At 50.9% G+C, this 23,574-nt stretch overlaps 1 protein-coding gene across 5 annotated transcripts in view; it reads right to left on the reverse strand.

Annotated features, from left to right (window-relative positions):
- Positions 1 to 23,574, reverse strand: part of SNX29 (sorting nexin 29) — a 493,450-nt gene that overhangs the window by 215,429 nt on the left and 254,447 nt on the right. For 4 of the 5 annotated variants that reach the window (XR_006708071.1, XM_045460338.1, XM_045460340.1 and 1 more), the window contains one exon: positions 21,229 to 21,335. Coding sequence is in view for 3 of the 5 variants with exons in the window: in XM_045460338.1 (XP_045316294.1) it covers positions 21,229 to 21,335 (107 nt within the window). In the remaining 2 variants the exon portion in view is untranslated. Of the gene's footprint in view, positions 1 to 2,316; positions 2,329 to 21,228; positions 21,336 to 23,574 lie in introns of those variants that run through there. The other variant, XR_006708072.1, reaches the window with a different exon arrangement.

Below are 23,574 nucleotides of genomic sequence, written 5' to 3' on the forward strand. Positions count from 1 at the left end.
GAAGCTTCAAGAGCAGCGATTCCACCCACCCCCAACCAAGACAAACATTCTGTTTCAACCAGGGGCTCCCGCCCCCGGTGAGTTCAACAGGACAGCTCGCCCAACAAGTCCGTCCTTTACTGTCACACCCAGAGTAACTTTTTTGAACGATTTCCAAAGTGCTGGGGAAGCGAAATCGAACATTCTGCCATTATCCCCGAAGGCCAGGCCACTGCAGCAGGAGCTCTGCCATTAGCAGTGGGCTAACTCCCAGCAATCATCATCAAACACGGAAGCTGCCTTCAATTTCAGCCGGAGGGAACGTGGTTGTAAAGGCGGCGAAATATGCACTCAAAGACATTCACACACTCTGTCTTCGCAAGAACAGGACAAAGATTGGAAACGCTCTGTAATAATCTAATTCTCCAGCCAAAGATTTCAACAAATCACAAAATGTTATTTAAAGGCCTATTATGTGTCAGGATAGGTTATCGAGCTGGTTGGAACTCTGCCTTGCCACGTAAAAGGACAAGTGATTTGACAAAATTCTACGTGGAAACACAATCTCTTCCTTCTCAAAGCCCAGGGAGCCTTAATTGTAAAACTGGAATTGCACCATGTCAGAGGTTTCTGAGCCCAAATGGGCTCCAACGTCAAAAGCAATCCTCTTTTGCTTTTCGGGGCGGGACTGGGGTGACCAGGGGCCAGGTGCAAAATTTAAGGGGACGCCAAAAAACTCCCCCATCATGATAATGTTTTCGTGCGATATTCTGAAACACCAAAATTAAGGCCTAAGGGTCTCTAACGAACAAAAGAGCAAAACTGTAAGGAAATATGGGACCAGTATTATGGTTTCCTCCTCCTGCCTCAGGCTCGGATATGGCTGGGCTCTGCACTGCTCCTCTTTCTGGGGATGGTAAGACACACACAGAAAAGCAAAGTGACTTGTCACAGTCACACTGTCACTGGGAACTAAGATACCCTCCACCCCGTGCTGTCGGGAGCCCGGGCACCTGGGGCGGGGTTCCTGTACCAAGCGCCCCGTCCCCACTCCAGTCATGGCGTCACAGGGCTACCGGCAGGACGGGTCGGACACACCTCTGCTTCCAGTCGGCCGAGGCCACTCCCAGACTGACGGAGGGGTGCAGGCAGCAGGTGCAAGGTGAATCCAGCAACAACTGCATTTTGTTGGCGTCCCTGAGTGTTTCCAATTAAAATCGGCTCCCACCATTTTGAAATGAAGATTTCAGAAAAACCCAGATGTTCGACTCCTCTTAAAGAAGTGGTTCTGGGACAGTGAGCCCAACTTTCCCACGATGGGGGGAGGGAAACAAGAGCTCTCCATGAAGTGTCAGCCCCACCCCATGTGGGCACTCTTCGAGGCACTGGGCACACAACAGTGGACAAAGGGACCATGTACTGTTCACATGCCAGTGGGGACACACAGTCAGCAGAGCAGGTGACACGGAGAACAAGCCAGAAAATAGCAGATATGGAAGAAAGCAAAGCAGGGTTAGGGGACAGGAAGAGTTGTCTGTGGGGAGCAGGAAGCAGTTTTGAATAGGGTGGTCAGGAAAAGAGGGAAGTTCTGCCATTTGTGACACCACGGATATACCTTGCGAGCATTATGCTAAGTGAAATGACTCCGAGAGCAGAAAACAAACGCCACACGGTCTCACTCGGCCGTGGTGTCTCAAACAGCTGAACTCCCAGAAATAGGAAGTCGAGGTTGCCAGGGGCTCAGGGAAACGGGGATATGCTGATCCAAGTGTACCAACTTCCAGCTGTTAAGATGCATCCTGACGATCGATGGACAGGACGGTGACTGTCATTGATGATACGTGCCACATACTTGAAAGTTGCTAGGGGAGCAGATCGTCAACGTTCTCTCCGTGGACACACAAACGGTAATTATGGGAGAGGATGGAGGTGTTAAGTAACCTTTTGTGGCGAGCTTTTCATGACACACACGTATCAAATCATCCCCTTGTACCCCTCTTCCACGCACACAACTGATGCATCAGTAAGAACTCGATAAAGCTGGGGCAACAACGGGGTGTTGAGGGAGGGACTCTGTGCGGGGTGGACCCCTGTGTGAGCGAACATCCAAGGACATGGGCAAGTGAGCCCCTATCCGTCTCCTTTCGCTCCCGTCTCCTGAGAAGGCACTTAGCTTCCTCATCCGCGGAAGGGAGGATACCCAACACCTACCCCCACGCGGTTGCTATGGGGACTGAATTGCGATCACGTGTGCCGAGAGCACAGCACAGTTCCGGGCACATCTGAGCCCCCTAAACGCTGCAGCCAGCACCCCATCTCCCACACGGCCGCCTCCATCATTTCCGCCACCTTCTCTAGCACTCAGGATAAGGACGAAAAAAGAGACAAGCCTCTAAAACAAACCAGGTTGTTTCAGGCCTCCCTCAATCCCCCCCGCATCCCAACCCACCCACACTCCGCCTCCCAGGGGGCCGCGCTCCTTCCCGGTCGAGCGACTTCTTTCAGCTACTCCCTTCGTGCTCAGGCCAGAGACCAGTCTGTGCTCTTGCCCCTTCTTCAAAACCTATCTATTTACCTTCTCATGTGCTGCTGTGAACCAAAAGGCGAGGCTTTTCCCAGCACTCAGGTAGGCACTGCCTAGTACGTGTTTGGAGAACGGAACCCTTTCTATGCACAACCCCTTTCCTGATACGCTTCTGCCCGAAATCATGTAGAACGACTTCCAGGCGCTCACAAGACCTATGTATACACTGCACACAGACTCTCAGCTCTGGTTCCTACAGACTGGAAATCATCAGAAAGCTGAAATAACCAGCCTTTTTTTATAGTGTCACACTATCCTAACTGATGTTTGTAATTATGGCCTTGAGGCAAGGCAAGTTCCTTAACTGCCTTCCAAATTATCAAAGATCAAATTATGTTCAGTTGCATTTTAGCGGTAAGTGTGTTTTAATTATATTCTCATTCTTGGGAAATTAGTAACCCACATGGCTGAAATAGATCATCAAGGCAGCTTTGTAAATAAAACATTCTGGATAAAGGTCAGATTTCCAGAATGTTCTCGCAAACCCATATTCTGCCATCATTCTAAGTGAGAGGTTTCTAATTTATATCCTCTTTTTCCCCGAAAAGAATAATGGCCACTTATAAACGAGTATATTATGGAATAGTATTTTTAAATTAAGTGAGGAAACAGAGGAGGAAGGAGAGGCAGGAAAATAGACGGAGCCAATAGTAAGGTCGGAATCAAAGACACATGCCTCAACACCTCCATTTTAGCTAGAGACGAGCCCACATTTGCCTCTGAGCTTCCTAGAAGCCAAGGTAAAGAAGGAAACACCAGTGACAACATACATACCACACATAAGAACGGGCTACTTAGCCAAAAAAATCATTCCTGGTCCATCTACCAAACTCAAGTTTCTCTCACACAGAAATCACACACAATCTGACTGAACCACGACATCCTTACCTCCATGCTGCAGGAAAAACCACGATGATTTTCAGTAAGCCGTACTCCTCTATCACCCCAAGGCCAGAGATCAAAATTCAAGTGCCAATGAAAATGCGGGAGGTACACTGAGCCAGGGGCACAGCAGAGGACAGGAGACAGTTAGGGGCTCTGACAAGCTGGGAAGTCTGCGTAGCACCTAACGCAGGAATCTGTACCTCAGCTCCAGCCAACGGCTACTGTGTGGGAACATGGGCCCCATGCTCCCGACAAATCCAATTTTTAAACTACGAAAGATTTCAAGCAACAAGAACACATACGACTAGGAAATAAGTAACCGTAATAAAGCAAACATCTGTATACCTACTCACTTCCTGTATCGCTTAAGATATAGAACCTTCTTGTACTCTTGAAACCCTCTCCCCATCTATTATCACTACCCTAATTTTTTTTTTACTTTTTAAAAATTTTGTAATGTTTATTTTTGAGAGAGAGAGAGAGCGTGTGCAAGCAGGGGAGGGGCAGAGAGAGAGACAAAGACACACAATAGGAAGCAGGCTCCAGGCTCTGAGCTGTCAGCACAGAGCCCGACGCGGGGCTCGAACGCACGACCCGTGAGATCATGACCTGAGCTGATGTCGGACGCTTACCCGACTGAGCCAACCAGGCGCCCCAATCACTAGCCTGGTTTTTAAATGTGTCACGCCCTTGGGGATGTATGGTTCACCACATGTGTGGACTCCTACCCTGTCTCCTGTTCCATTCTACACTATTCTGATCTTTAATAGAAACAGGTTTCTACTACAACTGGCTTTCTTCAGGCCACACGTTCTTCATGAGACCTACTCTCATGATGCACCCAGCTCAGCAACATCCATTTTCACTGCTGCACTGATTTCTACATGACATTCCACTTCTTTTAACTCAAATCTGTTGCTGATAGAGGTGAGTTGTACTGAATGTGTCACCTAATAAGCAACACAATGGATCTGACTGTACATGTCTTTCCTGGTACACGTGGACAACGCTTCAAGGTAGGGCTAAATTCTAGAGTTCAGTCATGGCCAAACTAATTCCAACTCAGAAAGAAGAGGCCGACGGCTTCATGGTGAATTGTGAAGTAATTCTCTAAGCAGTAAAGCAACTCAGACCACATTTGCTCCTGCCCGTGATCTAGCTTAATTCAAGGACAAAAGGGTCTCACATGGACAGACCAGAGGACCTTTGGGCAGGAGTTCATGAATACCATTTCTTAAATGAAGACTTTTGGACAGCAGAAAGTTTCACCTTATACTCATCCCCACACACCCAGAGGGAAGACCTACGTGCTGCTGACCAAGGACAGGTCCCTACCCTTTCAAAGCCTACCGAGTCAGAGGGCAATCTGACAGCCTGTTGGAAGGTCACATTATGCACCCAGAAGTGGTGTTATTAAACCACTAGCTACTGACAACGCCTCCAGAGTGGGAATCTGATTTCAATGATAAGTTACACACCTCTGCAGAGAGTAGGATTCCAAGTTTAAAAATTCAATACATTGCCGTCAAAAATAAGTGTATTATGTGACAGATAATACCTCTATTTATATATCTATACAAGACATAGATAACCGTATCTATGCATAGAAATAAAATGTTGTCGTAACAAACCCCAACGTGATGATCTCCGGGATGAACAGCAAGTGTGTTTTCTTTCCTAAGTTTTACTTCTCTGTATTTTTTTCAGTGATAGGTTACTTTCCTCCTAGTGTCATGAGAATGTGACTAATCAAGTTACCTTTCATTTTCAATGGCTCTTCTCCTCAAGAGCCCAAAATGGATCCTCTCCAACTAAAAATTCTTTTTTTTTTTATGATGAGATTTCTTTCAAAACATATTCACCCTAAAATGTTGTCTCCAAGATAGTCCACTGTGCTTTGCAAAAGGTACCGCACCTAACACAGAGCTCCCAGAAAGCTGGCAGACGATACAATCGATAACAGAAAATTCTATCAGTGCAAAACACACACAAGAGTAGGTGTCCTTTGAACTGTAGATTTTTCACGTTTTCATAGTTTTCATAAAGTTTTATGACAACGTAGCCGAACCCCACTTTATTCTTCTGTAAAGTAGCAATAGTCACTCTCACCCTTCCTTCAAGCATGCAGGAGCGTGAAACATGCCTACTGCCTGGCCCATGACAGGCACTCAAAACGGCAGCCAATTCTAACACACGATGCCCCCCATCATCGCCATCGCCAGCATCAGGCAGCTGGAGAACCACCTAGATCAGGGACCGGCCCACGGCCACCTGATTTGGTAAAGAGTTTCACCGGTACAGCCACACCCATGTTGACTTCCTGTCTAGGGCTGTCGTGGGGCCTCCAGTGGCAGGGCTGAGAACCTGCAACGCAGACTGTGTGGACTGCATGCCCCAGATATTTATTATTTGGCACTTTATAGAAGTCTGCAGGCCCACCATCTAGCAGCTGTCAAGTGCTACACGGGCACACACTCGTGCACAAAGTTACAATTCCGAGGTGTCAAAAAAAATGGGGGGAAATTTACATTTCTTTGCCTACATACGTAGAAGCTATTGGCAGAAAGTTTCAGACACAAAATGGCATTTTAACAGCTGACAGCCAATTTAATCCACTCGATTTTATCACTTTTCATCCAAATTGACCACCACCTTGCTTTAAAATACATGCCGCCGCAGCAATTCAAACCTCAAACACCAGGAAGGCAGCAGTTACGTTACTGACAGAGAAGCCAGTACCTTGCTCTCCTCCTGAGCTACGGCAAAGGGATAGAGGAATTTTCCATTAATTTTAAAAGCTTCTTCCACCGAAAGCAGAAAAGATCTTTCAAGAAAACAATAGGGTAATGTTTTAGCATTTAAATTCAGTTCTCTTCCCCAAGGGAAAAGAATTTCTACGTGTTGCAGAGCGGGAATTGGATCGTTCCCACCAAACACGTTTCATTTCGAGGAGGGGAAGGAGGTTTTAAAGACTCGTTTTCAAGAAGCGTGACTCTCAGGCACATGGAAGTTAAAGAGCTGATACACAGAAGTTGCAGTTTGTGGGAGAAAAGGTTTCTGTAAGGCTGGTCTCCCTCTTTTATCTTTAAAATGTAAAAAAAAAAAATCAATTTTCTTAAGCCACCTGGACAATGTGGAGGAGAAGAAAAATTCAGCAAAGCCCACTCTCAACCTCTTCTGCTCCAGTAACCCTGTTTGCCCCAGCAGGCCACGGAGCTGCCTGCGTGGCCCAGGGACATAAGTGAACCGGGGCAGTCCGAAGGTTCCGTGGAGGGGAGAAGGAACTTTCGGGAAGCTCCTGTCACCACGTCGAAGTGGTGGACGGCCGGCGCCCGCGAAGCGCAGTCTGCGGCACCGGAACCAGAACGGGTGGCTCACGCCGAGGAAGACGGAGCCGGGCTCGCTCAGCTCCTCCTTCGCCCGCTGCAGGGGTGACCTTCACCTTCGTCAGCGGAAGCCGCGGAGAAAGCAGGGTGCCGGGGAGGGGGGGGATCAGCCTGAAGCTGTGCGAGAGAGCTGTCTGGTGAACGGCAGAACCGACAAAGGGCCGGGCAACTGCGCAAGCGAGCGCCCTTGGTTTGGCAGGAAGAGGGGCTCAGGCACGTGGCCCAGAGCACGAGCGGCAAGCGCTCTAACACAGCAGGCTCGTGGAAAGCTCAACTAGCGGCTGGCGCAGGGGGACGAGCAGGGGTGGACCTCAGCGCCCCGTGGCGGGTGTGGGTGCCCTAGGGGGAACAGTGACCCCGACACCCCCCTCCCCCGCAGTGCTCTTCATCCCCGTCTAGTCAAGGCCCGGAGACGTGGACGATGAGCTGGTGGGAACGGACAGCCAGCTCCTCCCTGGGGGCCCGCCTGTCTGGGCCTGGATCCAGAGACCCAGAGAGACCCAGAGCGGTTCCAGGAGGGACGCGCAGTCCTCGGCCATGTGATGGCAAGCCAGAAGAGAGGCAGGGGCCGGCCTGGGGACACCGCCCATGAAAAGGTCTGCATTTCCCCAGAGGGGAAGTGTGTCCTCATCCCCTAGAAGAGGACGGGGCAGGGAGTCAGGACCAGCTCTCAGGGAGCAGCGTAGTAGCTGTGGTGGGAGCCCAGAGCCTTCCAGATTCCCGCGCAGACTGCAGAGAAGGGAGAACCGGGGTCTTTCCCGGTCTCAGGTGGAGCAGTGCATCCACAGAAACCAGGGATGGCCCCCTGTCCCTGAGTAAGCACGCTGGGGCCACAGCCCATCAGCAGAGACAGGCCCGGGGCACGACTACACCCACAGCTGCTCCGTGACGGCTGGGGCTCAGGCTGCTCGTGCAGGAGGGACACAGTCTGTCCCCAGCAGGTAATGAGACGAGAGAGTCCTTCTCTCACCTATGGAGAAGAGGAAGAGCGTGAAGAGATGCCTATGCCCATTCAACACTACGCCTCAGAAATGGTTTTTCCCAGGGGCATCCGGGTGGCTCAGTCGGTTGAGCGTCCGACTTCGGCTCAGGTCATGATCTCGCAGCTCGTGAGTTCAAGCCCTGCATCGGGCTCTGTGCCAACGACATGGAGCCTGGAGTCTGCTTCGGATTCTGTGTCTCCTTCTCTCTCTGCCCCCTCCCCACTCATGCTCTGTCTCTCAAAAATGAATTAACGTTAAAAAAAAAACAAAAAACAATTCTTCCCAGGCCATCAACAGGGGCAGCCACGGCAGCCAGAGGCTAGGTAACACGGCCAGGGCACACGCCTCAGGCCGTGTTGGAACCCTCACACTCTGGCCAACCTGGGGACAGACCACCTCCGTCATCACTTGTAGTTCAGATTCAAGAATCATTCTTTCCAGCAGGGATTGGAAGGTAACTCCCAACTCTGCCACCAAGTACCCGTGGGACCTGAAATGGGAATAGTGTCACCACGCCTCAGTTTCCTCCCCCGTAAAATGCGGGGCCCAGTAACACCACCACAGGGAGTGATTTTAAGCATCAAATGACACAAAGGGCTCAGAAAAATGCCCAACACAGTATAAACGCTGAACACATGTAAGCTAGCCAGCCTGACAAGGACCTTAACAATTATGAAGAAAGACACCTGCCCAAAACAACAGGAAGGCTGAAAACTCATGGATAAAACGGATTCTCTGTGCTTTTGTTTTTTTTTTTTTATCCACTCAACTATGCTCTCAAAGTGGATTAAATAAAAATGTTCCACTCATTCTTTCTACAGAGCTATTGGATCAAAGCGAGTTATTAACTGAGCTACATAATTCATTTGATTAATTTGCACTGTAATGAGCAAGGAGGAGGCAAGAAACCTCAAAGCCGCTCCCGTTCCCGTCTTGGGGCTATTTCCAGTTTTAGAAAGGTATTCCACTAGAGGACAGTCCTAAAATGTGTCAGGAAACGAATGGTAAGCTTAACCTCCAAAGACGGCCGTCCAATCCCAGGGGCACCTCCGTACACAAAGGCACCGTCTGAAGGACGAGGTGGCAGGATCACAGCCTCCCCCCCTCCCCCCCCCCACCGGCATGGGAACGGAGTTCCGATGTCAGCACTGCCACGTCCCAGCGGCGTGACTGGGGACGGTCTGCTCAACCTCTCTGAGCTTCGGTCTCCTGACCGGCTACGCTGATTAAATGAGAGGGTGTGTGGGACGTCCCAGTGCAGTTGTTGACACACAGTTGGGGCCTATTAAGTGCCATCAACTGTATTCATTTGCACCTAACCATTCGTTCATTTACGGCTCCATTTCCAGGTGCGTGAGGCACTTTGGGGGAAGGTTTCTACCTATTCCACGTGAGAAAGCGGTTCGCACGGACGTCCGCAGCAATTCTTACACAAAAGCTAAGACAGTCGAACCTCGGGCTGCTGCAGACCTATCCCCAGAGCCACGGTGCTGCACCAGCCTCTCCGTGGTGGAGAATGGGCAGGGGAGAGAGGGTTTTACTTCCTTTTAGATAAAGCAAACAATGACATCAAGCTGTTAGAAGCCGGGCCCCGCGTCTAAAATGACAGGGCCCCCTCAGACAACGCTTAGCACAAAATGTTGACCAATCACACCCGAGCCAGAGGGCCGCAACCCCCTCCAGCTGATCGTCTTCAGGCGTCGTCCCCCAGGACCCAACTGCAGAGCGATGTTAAGAAACCAAAGTCTCTCGGCACCACCGCCCGAACCCGGAAAACGACATCTTCCTGCACGGTTGGGAGACGGCCGGCCGGGCTCTGCGAGGGGCTTGCTGTCACGGGCCGAGAGCGGCGAGCAGGAGGGACGTGTGACAGCCCACAGATGCCCGTGTGAGGGGCAGGAGGAGAGGAGAAGGCCGAGGGAAGAGAACATTTTCCAATCGTACCACTTTTGGAAAAACAAATCTTAATCGGAGCCAGCGAAAAGGACGCTAGCAGGCGTGTCCAATGGATACAGCACTGATAAAGGACGCTCGGCTTCTGCCTCCGTCATCCGCCAGCCAGTGTCCTCCTGACAACCTGGTCAGACCCCTGTACACACTGCTCCCGCAGCCGGGACCGTCCTTCCTTTGTCTCTCTGGTGAATGCCTGCTCCGCCTGCAAGGCCCCAGCTTAGAAATGGAAGAGTGCTGGCGTTATCTTCCCCGGGCCAGGCCAAACCATGTCTCCTCCACCACCAGACCTCGCAGCTAACCCTCTCTTCTCTGTGGTACTCGTTTTGGTTCTCTGACCCCTTGCTGCTGGAAATCACTGTTTGCCTCCGCCAGGAGGCTGTGAGCCCCTAAGGCAAGGACGAGGGTCATTCATCCATGTACTGACTCGGCTGGCAACTCAAGACGTTGTTTGTTCTTTCACATACTCATTCAAACGTTCACTGAGCACCGACGTGGACGCTGGCATCCACCTCTCTGGCACCCATTTCCCGTCTAGCAATGGTCTCAGTTTTCATGTGGGGCGCCCTCTCCCCAGCCTTCCGCCTGCGTGTGTGAACAGGGCCCTCCCTTAGCCTAGCACGTGAGCGAGATCCTGCAGCCGGCCGGAAAGGGAGTGTGGGATCTAAGCCGGCTCTATCCGAGTCAGCTGAAGCCTCTTGCTGGGAACGGAAACTCTTGCTTTTTCCTCTGCATGGGAACCTCAAACAAGAACGTTTGTCCAGGGGTTATCACAGCCATGTATGACCAGGCCGAGGAGAGGGGGACATCCACACAAGATGATGTCAACTCAGAAATGGTAGAGGCGGGGGCCAGACAGAGGGCAACAGGCGCCTGGTAACACAGCTCGCATCTCACAATTCAGCCACACCTAAAGCCGGTGTCTCCCTGGGATCAAGGAATACTCTTCCTGGGGACAGTCAGGGTAGGTGGTGCTCTGACACAGTAACAAGCAGCGCCTGGCAGATCCGGTCTGCTCCTGCTCTCACCCAGCCTGTAGGGGGCCCAGCGGCGAGCCCGTGCCGCACCGCACCCTCCAAGCAGCAACTCAGGAACCCTGACTAGTGTTGTCTGTAGCCACACGCCACACAGAACACACAGCTTCCAGGGTCACCACAGGAGAAATGCGAAGAAAATCCACTCCAGCCTTCAGCTTTGGACGACACTCGCCACTTCTACTGACAGCCCAACGGCCAGCAGCCGTCACAGGGTCCTGACCAAACCATAAGGGAGACAGGGAAGGCCCCAATCGTCTTCGTCCTGGAGGACAGCAATGACACAGGCCAGGCCTGATAAACACACAGCAGAGTCCCCGCCACCTACAACCAAAAGCCTCCTCCGTGAGATAAGCACCAGCACCGGCCAGGTGGGAGGGGTCACGGCAGGTGCCAGGACTAGAACTGTGAACAAGGCAACGGAAGAGGATGAGGGGGAGGGGAAACAAAGACACAGGCAGGCCAGCACACAACACGACACTCGCACGACAAGGACGGCAGACAGAGCTGCAACGAGACACCCGGGGAACCGAACCTGGCCTTGGGCAGGGCAGCCGGGTGACGGGGAAAGCTCCTGGGAGAAGATCTGAAGGATGCAAGGCAGCAGCCGGGGCAAATGGGGAGGGAGCACGGAGAAAGAACAGGGACTCGGGTGAAGAGCAGCCTGTGGGCAGGTCTGGAGAGGAGAACACACACATCTGGGAACTAAAACAAGCTGGGAGGGAGGGGAGACCTGTGTCTCAAAGAGAAGGCATGAGCTGTAACACACAGGGTCTTACGGTGTGAACATGTTAAAAACACGTTTCGTCTAAATCCGTCTAAACGCAAAGGTGAGCCATTTTGAGTTTTACGCAAGGAAACGGCCTGGACCAACCCGGCCTAGAGCCGTTTTTCATCACTCCATCCTCGAGCATTAAAGTCAACCCCTCCCTCCTCCACGTCTCAGCCTTTGGCCCCCACCCCCACCTGCTATAGCTCCACTCTGCCAGGGATACCTCCTAGATGCTACTGGTGGGCTGGCTGGTGGCCTGGGGTGGGACACTTCTGTCCCTTCACCTGGCCTATTCTCAACACTGAGCCCAACCCCAACAGGACAATGCCTCCTGTACCCACTTCTGTAGAGACGATTCCTTCTGAGGACCCAGAAGTAGCTCCAAGAAGCCACTTCCCGCTTCAAGGAGGAAAGCAAATATAAAACAGGCCCAAAAGAGCGTGGGTCTGAAAAGCTCAAAACCAGCCACCCCAATCACAACTTTTTTTTTTTTATCTACTTCCCAAAAAGGAGGAGTGGATCATTTTCCCTGGTGTCTAAGAAAGTTTCATCCATTCACTGTCAAGGACGCCAGACTCCCAGATCAGAGACAAAACCAGAAATGAGACTTCAACAGAACGGGAAGGCAGCCAAGTGGAGACAGTGAGACAACCGCAGGGCCTGTCACCATCACCAGAGGGCAGTGACTCCACCAGGACATGGGAAACGAGCGGCCCGAAGGTCTCAGAGAAATCAGAAGATGGGCAAGGCCAGACGCTACCAAGACTGGGGTGTGCGTGTGCCGCACAGGGACACAGATGTCACCTGCAGCTGGCGACGCCCTGCCTAGGGCAACGTGCCCCCGAAAGACCAGGGAGCCAGAGCGAAGAAAGACAGCCTGCCCGGTGAAAAGGGGCACTGAGAAGAGTGGAGCTCCTCCTTTGTCGCACCGCGTGGGGAGCGTGTGCACACAGGAGCAGATTGCGGACATCTGCTGGGCACACCGACACCAGGAGCCGCCCCCCGTGTGAGCAAGCTCTCAAGTTTGTTCGCGGGTATGGAGCGTGTCAGTGAGAATTTATCTCTATGACCCCTCCTCATCCCTGCCATAACTCCCGGGTCTGACAAGCTGATGGCCGGCTCACTGGTCAGTGCCTTCACGGCCCAGGCTCTGAAAAAGCCAAGTTAGAGCCAGCCAGGAAGGCCCGGCTCCTCCTAGCTGGGCATCAGGAGGCCCTAAGAGCAAAAGCGCTGGTGTGGGAGTCAGACGGCCAGGGTCGCGTGCTGGCTCTTCGCACGCAAGCCCTGTGACCTCGGACGGGGCTCTCTGCTCCAAGCCTCGGTTTCCTCATCTGTGAGGATGTACCAAACAGTAAACGATCCAAGGTGCCACCATCAGCACACGCCTAGAAAGAGAGTAAGCCCTCAATTTATGCTAACTGCTGTCACCATCATTACCATAGATTATTGGCTGCTTTTCTTTACATAAATGTCACCAGAAGCCAAGCAGATCACAGAGTGTTCTTACCAGCTTTATGCTTCAGCTTACTTCCCATTAATAGTAACCTGCCATCATAATGAGAATAAATGCTGCTAATATGCCATTTATTTCACCCATGAGCAAAATTCAGGGAATGACTACATTCATACGATAAATGATAAGCATCCTATAATTTGAAAAATCAAAGTACATAATAAGCCCTCAAAAACACTGGTGGGAGAAATTCTCCAGTTTCTTCAATAAATTACAAGTAAAACAAGGGGGCCAGGGAAGATACAGGTGGGAATCCTGTAGTTTGAGAGACCTTAGGGGTCTATGAACCAATCACAGTATGTGGATGGATCCCATTTGGACATGAGTCAAATGTGTCTGGACTGGAAATCTGAACATTCACCAGAGACTTGATGGCATTAAGGAACTATTGCTGACTTGTAGGTAGGATAGTGATATGCGTAGGCTGTTTTTCTTTTTTAAAAAGGGGGAAACTCTATGTTTTATAAGAGATTAAAATACTTTGGGATGAAATCAAGGCCATGCTTTGGATTTGCTTCCAACACAAGGAGAAGATGGGGAAGTGGAAAGAGATACAGACGAAGCAAGATTGGCCACGCGAGCTCACAAGGGTGGAGGTTCACGGACCTTACGCGGAAGCTCATGTGTTGTCCTGTCTACTCTTAAATACATGTGAAGAATCCACAGCAAAAACACCCTTTTAAGGACTACCGGCAGAGCCGCCTGTGGGAGACAGCCTGTCTCTTCTGAGGTCATCATCAGGGAATGAGCTCATTCATCAACACACGGGAGGCCGGGAGGCCCAGGGCGCTGGTGGAAACTTTGTAAGCCCCGGTCACTCCTCTCTGAACTCCTCAGTTCCCAGCGCTCCCAGCACAGGGCCAGTGTGGCTGTGCTGGAGACACAGCCATGGTCAGTAGCAGCTGGAATCAATGTCTGACAGAAGCAAGGAGCACACAGGAAGACAAGACCCGAGCTGGGCGGTCCTCAACGAACTAGAGGCTAAGCTTCCTCTCCCAGGCTCCTTCTGCCCCGAGGAGGGGGATCCGGAAGCAAGGGGCCCTCTGAAAGGTGCTCGGTTCACAGAAGTTCCTCTCTCCGATATTCCCATCTGAGATTCGCCGGGACTGTGTGTGTGTGTGCGTTTTAAAACCTCTTACCTTTTCCAAATACATTCTGGAATAAGTGGGAATGAAGTTACATGAAATCTTGAGTTTGCTTCACAATACCGTGAAAGACTGCGCAGGAGACTGGGACAAAGAAGACGCGAGAGTAGTGAAGAGGTGGGTCACTATTGAAGCCAGGAGATGGGGACACACAGGCTCATGAGACTATTCTGGGTTTTGTACATGTTGCCACGTCTCCAAAATAAAAAGATTTAGAGAAGTCCTTAGAGGTTTAGTCTTGTCTGTCATTCACATTTTAGTGAGAATTACACCTACCCCTCCAGAAAAGAGAACTCCTTACCAGGTTTCGCTCGTAGGTGACAACGCTTCAACGGTCTTACTTTCTGAAAAAACATTTCCACGCCCCACCACGAGGGGAGAGCCTGGTCTTAATCACTCAGCGCCTTGTGACTAAAATAACAAAAACAAACTCACACCCTATTTTTCACTAGGAGCAGAGGTCTCATGTAGATCTCAGCTCAGGGTTCTTCACCCTGAGTCCTTACATGGAATCCGGTACTCCACTGCAAACTTTATCATCCTTCTTTCGTATAAAAAGGACTCTCAGATCCATCAAGGTGGCCTGATGCCACTGGGGCCAATTTATGAATCAAGTGCTGGCGGTCTGACCCTTCCCAAGGTCCAGGTCGCTTCAGGGAACTTTTCCATTATCTCCAGCATGTGGTTATGAATGTGGTTTTTTTTTTTAGCCAGCTGCAGCTTACTTTTCCATTAATAGTAACCTGCCATTATAATGAGAATAAATGTTGCTAATATACCATTTATTTCACCCATGAGCAAAAATTCAGGGACCAACTACACTCACACAGTAAATGGTAAGTATCCTATAATTTGAGAAATCAATCAAAAGCTAGCTGAGTCCTGACACACGGGAGGAAGTAAAAACCTGTTTGCAGAGAGGAGGGGCTGGCAGTTCTGAAGCAGGTGAACCGGCGTTTTAACAGCAGGGGTGCAGGGCCATACCTCAGAAGTTGGGTACGGAGGGGAGTGGGGGTGACTGAGTTGGTTAAGTGCCTGACGCTGGCTCAGGCCACGATCTCACGGTCCGTGGGCTCAAGCTCCACGTCGGGCTCTGTGCTGACAGCTCGGAGCCTGGAGCCTGCTTCCGATTCTGTGTCTCCCTCTCTCTCTGCCCCTCCCCCGTTCACACTCTGTCTCTGTCTCTCAAAAAAATGAATAAATGTTAAAAAAATTAAAAAAAAAAAAAACTTGGGTACAGAGAAGGGAGGTATAAAGGAGGCCTGGCTAGCAGAGACTGTAAGGGGAAATGAACGGAAATGTCATCTACTGCTAATACACACATACAGGTGACCTTGAACAACGTGGACATTACAGGCGTGACCTTCGCACAGTCAAAAACCTGCATGTAACTTCCGACTCCCCCAAAACTTAACTGCTAATGGCTGACTCTCGACCAGAAGCCTCACCGATAACATACCCAATTAACACATACGGTGTATATCTTGTATTCTTAAAGAATGTTAAGAGAAAACTCCATTTACAGTACTATACCGTATTTACTGGATACAATCCCAATGTGAGTGGACCCACGCGGCTGCTCAAGGGTCAACTGCATATATATAGCTTCTTATGAGCTGGGGTACTTTGGAGGTAAGTAACAGAAACAGACTCTAAACTACCGAGAAATCATCACTGTGAACAGCAAAGTGGGAGAAAACGGGCTCCGATAAAGGACTGGACCCAGAATAGTGCTGCCAAGTTCAACGGGAATGCGGAGAGCACGCAGGCAGCCGCTTCTGAATGAACGGGCCTCCCACGCCCCGTTGCTGTTCACGCAAGAGTTAAAGCCCCTCTGCCTTGGCTCAGGCACCCTCCCGCCCCCGTGCCAAGGAAGGGCAGAGGACTTGGCTTTTCTCCCCTCCGTGAAAGCAAGCTGTGGCGAGGTCAAACCTCAAAACGAAACAAAACAAAACAAAAACCAGAAGGGAGAAAAGAAGGCCCGAAGATGCCTCCTCAAATTAGCCCTACCCGTTTGCATCACTGGCTGCATTTTACTGACAGAGAAATGAGGACTTAGGACAGGAGCGCCCCGGAACACACGGCAGGGAGTGACAACCTGTGCTCCGTCTCTCTGATGGGGGACAGGTGTGGTCTGCAGGCCACAAAGCTGGAGAAGGTGGGGCTGAAGAAATGCAGGAACAAAGTCAGATGCCACAGAATTTTACACTCTTCTTGACACACCTGGCGGAAAAGAACCGGGAAACCTCTACAAAGGACTCTAAACTGAAGGAACTGTCCTTAAAGGAGGTAAAGCAGACTTTTAGAACACATCTTCCTTGGACGCATCCATTATCTTCTACCCTCAAGACCCTTGGTGAGCACAAATCAACTGCTCCTCATGGCTAGATCCTCGAGATAGATACAAAGTTTACAAAAGCAATTTCAAGCGTCCTTACTAACAGTAATGGAAGAAAAAGGGAGGCACATTCTAGAAGCTCCCATAAGGTGCCTGAGCACTTCCTCATCCTTGTGCCCCAGGACCAAGCCTGGGGGTGATGAGGAGCTAGTGGTACCCACCAGTGAGACATCAGAGACGCCACCAGAAAAGAAGGAAAACGCAATCCAGGGAAGTAAATGCCATTTGAGAGGCGTCTCTGCCTCAACTCACATCTTCTATGACCACCTCCTGGAACCATCAGCCATACGGCTCCCGGGGATGGGAAGGCCACGAGAGGAGGAGGAAGGAAGGAAGAAGGGGCTGGACACTTAGAAGGTCCTCAATAAACATGTGCTATAGGAGTTGGAACGGTCTCTGTCCCTCAGTGTCCTCTCCAGGCTCAAATTCCTCCTGAAATTGAGGGCCAGAAACAAGTCTGCCTCCCCTGAAGAACCCCTGTTTCCTCTCATCACACATCCCTCCTGAGCTATAGCAGTGCTCCGTACGACGCCCTCGCAACCCAGGGCTTCATTAAGTCACATCTACCACTTTCTACAAACGTCGCAGTGAACAGCTGAATCCGCTCGAGAGACCGTCATTCGGCTCACTATTTAGGGAGCTCCTACTGTATGCTGGAACCGTGTCGGGCAATTAACATGCAGTTTAAAAAGATAACATCTACGGTTGCCTCGAGGAGCTCCCAGCCTGGGGCTCTATTCCACTCACTACAGAAGCAGGTAATTGCCGCACCCAGGAGATCACACCCTTCTGCCGCAGCTAAGGAAGGGTGTGCGGTGTGCCCTCCCCGCAGCACCGCTGTGAACGGCTGGCGCCGTCCCATCTCTGTTTTCTACCGCTCGTTTTCCTCCCTCCACGCATTCTCTCCAACACGACCAGGGACCATCCCTTCTGTTCGGTCAGGCCCAGCCTCTGTTTCTCCCGTGAGAGCGGCCTTCCAGAGCATGGCAGACAGATTACAGGTTTGCGCTCTCGTGCTGGGCGGCCTGGGTGATTCGAATCCAGCTCTGCTGCCTAGCAAGCCGAAAAATCTTGGGCACGTTCCTCAACTTCTCAAAGTTGAACAGCTGTGAACAGCTTCCTCCTTGACGAAGTCTGCTGAGGATCACATGAGTTCATCCACGTAAAGGCTTTCTTAGCGCGTGGCCCGGAAAGAAGCGTGCACCCAACAGCGAGCTGTGAGTATCACAGTGGCTGGTAAATAATCGGTGTTTTTATATTCGTGTTCTCCCCCCTCGCCAGGTGAGCCTACACCTGCCAGCATTCTCCCTTCCTTCTTGCTTTCAAAAGTTACCATCACAGGCTGTCAAGAACCATCTCTCGATTGCCAGTCTTTGGTCCCTGATGCTCTCCAGCCATTAAAAGGCGACTCACGGTGTAGACTTTGGGTCCTGAGCTGCCAGGGGTGTGGGATCCAGGTCACTGAGCACCGATGTGTATGCAGTGTGCACGGGTGGACGAGGCGGCTTCAACGCTGAGAGACATCTAGGAAAAGAATGTTCAGGAACTCCCTTCTCACTGGAACGAATCACGAAAAAGTAATTCAGTTGTTGGGGTTCTTCAAACAGTTCCTATTATTTAAAACGGAAGGTCGCTTTTCCCTCTGCTCCTGAAATTAAGGAAGTGCATCAACTCCTCCCCCACATGCTTTCATTACTTCACACAGACACGTGTTTAGAACCCCTCGGTAACAACCAACCATAATGAAATGACAGATGAGCATCACAAAGAACGTTGTAAAGCACTCAATTACTGCTAACCTAAAGCGTTCGGCAAAAGTCTTGGGGTAAAGAGATGCCACGGACGAAAGATCACTGACAGACGGAGCTCCCTGTGCCATCAGACACATAACGAAAAATCAGTCTGGGGGACCGAATGTCTTTGGAGGACCATCTCTGCTCCAAGCTCCCGTCCCTCCCCGCTCCTCCGCCATGGCCACCAACTCTATTACTGGTCCCGGAGTAAGGAGGTTGCGGACCACGAGACAGGAAGTTAAGGCTGACGAGACCAATTCTTAGCCCCTGACCACCACCCCCTCCGACGCGGCAGCTAACAAGAACGACAACGCAAGCGCACCCCACCACCACCTTCCCTGCACGTCACTAACTCCGTTCAGGGAGATGGGGAGACTCTGTCACAGTCAAAGCAGGTGGTGGCACGGCCACACACGGCCTCCAAAGCACTGTCATCTGGCCCACCGACTTCAGCAGCCACAGCGCTACATCTCTCCACATGTCTGCTCTGTTCCAGACATGAGGGTCTCCTTTCTGGTCCTAGAACCTGCCTGTTCTCTCTCTGGGCAGGACCTTTGTCCTTGCCGTTTCCTATGCAGAAAGCAGGAACCCACTAAACACCAGATCAAGCAACTAATGCCCCACGGAACAAATGATCTACGGTGCTTCGCTCAGTGGGCCAAGCAGCCAGCCAAGGTCTTCTCCAGCCTTCACGGCCAGAGTTACCAAAGAGCAGGTCAGCTCTCCGGCCGGACCAACCTACAGGTGGATCGCTGCCTCAGGCCTGGGGCTGAGCATGCTCAAAGGAGTCAGGGGACAGAAGCACTAATCTCCGCAATGAGAGCAGGTCTGACCAAGTCCTTACAACTCAACACTCGGCCCTGGTTTTCCTGAAGGGACACAAGCTACCAACCCACTTCCACTCTGAGAAGAACCCTGCCACCGTTCTGAGCTCAAGAGCTCTTCATTCATTCAACGGACCAGAGACATGCCTGTCCTAGGAGAACTGAAAAATACTCGTATTACCACTTGCCGATGAATGGTAGCTGAGTATACACAGATGAGAACTGATGGTCTCTGCCTCCCGGGGACTCGAGGTCCTGGGGGAGACAAACACACAGACTACCACAATCCTGAAGGAAGGGGGCCCATTTGCCTCTCCACCCAGGCTTTCTGGGAAGGCACTGATGGCCCAGCACCTGAGAGCACCAGCAGCCAACTCTGGTCAACGACCCCACTGAATAGGGAGGGCTTCAAGGATAGGTGTTGGGGTGACGAGAGGCCCTGAGGGGACAGTCTCCCCAGGCCGTTCCATCCCGGTTTGGAACTCTTCCCCCATCAGCCTATTGTGCTAAGACCCCAGCTCTCTCCCCTTTGAGCTCCCTTGAGTTAGAATTCAAATTGTTTCTCACCTCCCTTCTTTAGATTTCATTAGCAACACAATGAAACAGACCACAAGGCTGTCTGAGGAACCAGAGATGAGCCTAGGGGCTCCTCCTCAAAGACCCTGCCTCAAGGTCAGGCATGTCTCCAGGGTAACAGTGGGTATTTTCCTGATTCCCAAAATAAAACACACCGTAGAATATTCAGAAAGTACTACAAGTAGATAGGTGTATATGTGCATGACTTCTGATAAATACTACCACCATGTGACCACAACATATACAACATAGATATGCACTTATACAGTATATATTTTACATATGAGAGAGAGAGAGAGAGAGAGAGAGAGAAAGAGAAAGCATGAGAGGGGGAAGGGCAGAGAGAGAGGAAGAGAGAGAATCCCAAGCAGGCTCCGCACAGTCAGTGCAGAGCCTGACATGGGGCTCAAACTCACGAACCGGGAGATCATGAGCAAAGCCAAGTCAAGAGTCAGGGGCTTAACCAACTGAGCCACCCAGGTGCCCGCCTTTATTCTTTACCAGGAATATTTTTATCATAGAGCTGTCAACTCACTATGTTGTACACTTGAAACATTATATATCAACTCTACATCAATGAAAAGTATTTTTGTTAGATATAGATAGAGATGATGAACATTATCAAATCACTTTTTAATACCAATCAAGATCACTATCTGGTGTTGCACCTTTAAATTATTAATAAGCTGACTTGATTGATTTCCTAACGTTAAGCCATCCTTGAAATCCTAAATAAGTCCCATTTTAATGTGGATTATAGATTTTTTATGCCGTCTTTGTGATTTTTTGATATTGGCATAATGCACATTTGAACCAAGATACAGACCCGTGGATATAAAGACAGAGATGATGCTTTAAGGAAGCACAAAGAGCAAAATGGCCATAAAAGCATCCAGGTTTGCTATCTCCTAGGGACCTCCTCTATGTTCACAACTTTCTTCCGGTTGTTTGGTGCCCTGCAGGCAAGCTGGCCTCCATTCCTTCCTCCAATGGAAGAATGGTCTTCCATTCATGTGGATAATCCATGTTATCCTCGGAAAGAGACCATCTCATCCACACGTGCGCACTGCTGAGCACAAAGTCGTTTGTCATATTCTCTCCTGTCTGTAATCTCCAAATCCAAGGGTCCATTTGTTTGCTTACTTTTAACATCACATTTTCGTTTTCTCTCCTTCCTTGCCACAGGCACCAAGACTTTCTAATGAAATATTTTCGAAGAACCTGCTCTAGGTTTTCTTCACCAAGCACAATGCTTTCACCATTTTGTGTTTTGCTTTGTTGGTGGGGAAGGGGGGGTAGGGTCTGATTGCTCTGCTACCATCTCTGTGTGACAGGTTGGAGCTGTTTCTGGAAAGTCCACAAAGCAGCCACCACGGGGGTAAACGCACAGGGACAGCCAGCCTTACCTCGATGAGCTTTCTCTCGTAGGAGCTCGCCAGCTCCTCGGCAACTTCTCCCGGCTTCTGCTCAGTGACTGCAACTTCTCCATCAACGTTCCAAAGGTTTGGGACAGCTTTAGGAAAACAAAGAAACCCCATAAATATTTTCACAGTAACCAAAAGTTATTCTCCCCGTGAAAAAATGTTTTGGTCTTTGCCAAATTGTTTCTCCACAGAGAGAGTGCTTTTGATGAGGCAGAAAAAAGATCCCAACTACTAATGACTTCACCCCTCCAACATTTTCACACAAGTACAATGAAGTGAACGGCAAGAATGGAAGAAGTGTCACAGGGACAGACGCACAGAAGTCTGGGGAACTGCCCGGTCACCACTCCCCATCCCAGGGCAAAACAGACGACGCACGGGCAAGACATAGGAGCCTCCATTTCCACCTGTTACGTTGGTCACATTTCTTTTTCTCCAACAGCACAGTTCCCCAGCGCAGGACAGCCCGCCCACAGCTGGACGTCAACGGCAGGGGGTCAGGGCAGACGCAGAGCCGCCAAGAATGAACGTTTACCAACCGTACTTAGGGCGGAAGCTAGGCAGCTTCGGGAAACACTCGACAACCGATGCAGAATCCCCAGCAAGGCCATCCAAACAAGAGACTGGCTCCCAGGCCAGCGCAGGAGCTAGGAGCACAGAAGACACGGGCAGGCGCCACTCCTCCTTTGAGAGTCGCATCCATGAATGCTTGCTTTGTAGAAAAGGACAAGAAGTGAGAACTGGGAACGAGCAGGCGAATTCCAAGAAAAACGAGGGAATACGGACAGGAAGGAAGTGCCCCACTGGCGTGGATCAAGGATGTGGATTAGCCCCAAGCCCAGAAAGAAGCATCAGGTAAGCGGATTCCATCTCCTGCGTGTTCCAGGAGACGGAACTCCCAGACGCCCCATCGGCTGAGGAGATGATAGTGAAGGCCAGCCCCCCTCTGGCACCAGCAATTGGACAGACTGGGGGAGGACGAGAAAGTGGGCCAAGGCTGAGCAAAACTGGGGGTGCTGAGTCTGCACCGACTGCGGCTCTGCCTTCAGCCCTCTCGCGGAGCCTCCATCAGGCCACGAGATAGAGGCCCAGAGGCAGCAGGGCCCTGAATGACGACACACATCCCACTGGAATGCGTCCTAAGCTGCTCCCATCCCAGGAGTGACCGCAGCCCAGCCAGTGCTGAGGACAGTGACCCAGGAACCCTCTGCAACCTGAAATAGGTACTGAGAGAACCTTTAAAGGGCTTCCACTTCAAGGTGACAGACTGAACACATTCATTTACGCTCGCATCCTCTGAGTCCCATTGAAACACCAATTTTAAAAATTCTAGCAGCATCACCCTTGAGAGAGAAAGGGAGTGAGAGAGGGGACAAGATGACAAAATTCGAGAAGCCAAGAAGCAGGCCAATCACTGGCGAGCAACAAGACAGACCTGAGAGAGTTTCCTTCTGGGCTGCAGGTGCACAACACCAAAACACAAGCTCATTCAAATGGGACAACTCGCCAACAGCTGACAAAGTGCTAATACGAGACATTTCTAGAAGTGAAGGGGAAGGGTAAACATGGGGCTGAATGTGAAGAGGAAAGGTAAAAAAGTCTGCTTAAGAAGCAATTTGCAGAGGTGCCTGGGTGGCTCAGTCAGTTGAGTGTCAGGCTTCGGCTCAGGTCATGATCTCACAGCTCGTGGGTTCGAGCCTTGCATCGGGCTCTGCAACGACAGCTCCCAGCCTGCTTTGGATTCTCTGTCTTCCTCTCCCTTTGCACCTCCCCCGCTCCTCTCTCTCTCTCAAAAATAAACAAACACTGGAGGGGGAGGGGAAGGGGGAGGAGGGAGAGGAGGGAGAGGAGGGGGAAGGGGGGGAAGAGGGGGAGGAGGAGGAGAAGAAGGAGAAACCATTTGCAGAAAATTAAGGGCTTATTCTCCAGAGAAGGTGAAAACAGTGGTCTGGACCGAGCTGAAGGCACGGGTACCCCACAGGAAAGAGAGTGAGAAAGAGTACTGCTGAACTTCTTCCATTCCTCCTTTCCCATTCCCCGGCAGCAAGAAGCCAACATAGTACAAAGGATTGTCCTGGAATTTTAACAGGCTGAGGAAAAGACCGGAAGGGGCTGACAGGAGGGGCTCTGCAGTGACACAGCACAGCCAGATCACCCCACCAGGGCACGAGCACAGCTCCTACACAGAGAGCTCGGCTCTGTGGCACCCCACCCCTATCTCGGAGCACATGGCCAGAGATCGCCTCATGTCTGAGACAAGCACCTAAGACGGAAAACCCGGACCAGAATCTACAGACGGAAGAGAACATCTTGTAAGGGAGAGACACA

Source organism: Leopardus geoffroyi, chromosome E3, assembly GCF_018350155.1.
Source record: "Leopardus geoffroyi isolate Oge1 chromosome E3, O.geoffroyi_Oge1_pat1.0, whole genome shotgun sequence".
In the NCBI taxonomy this organism is placed as follows: Eukaryota; Metazoa; Chordata; class Mammalia; order Carnivora; family Felidae; genus Leopardus; species Leopardus geoffroyi.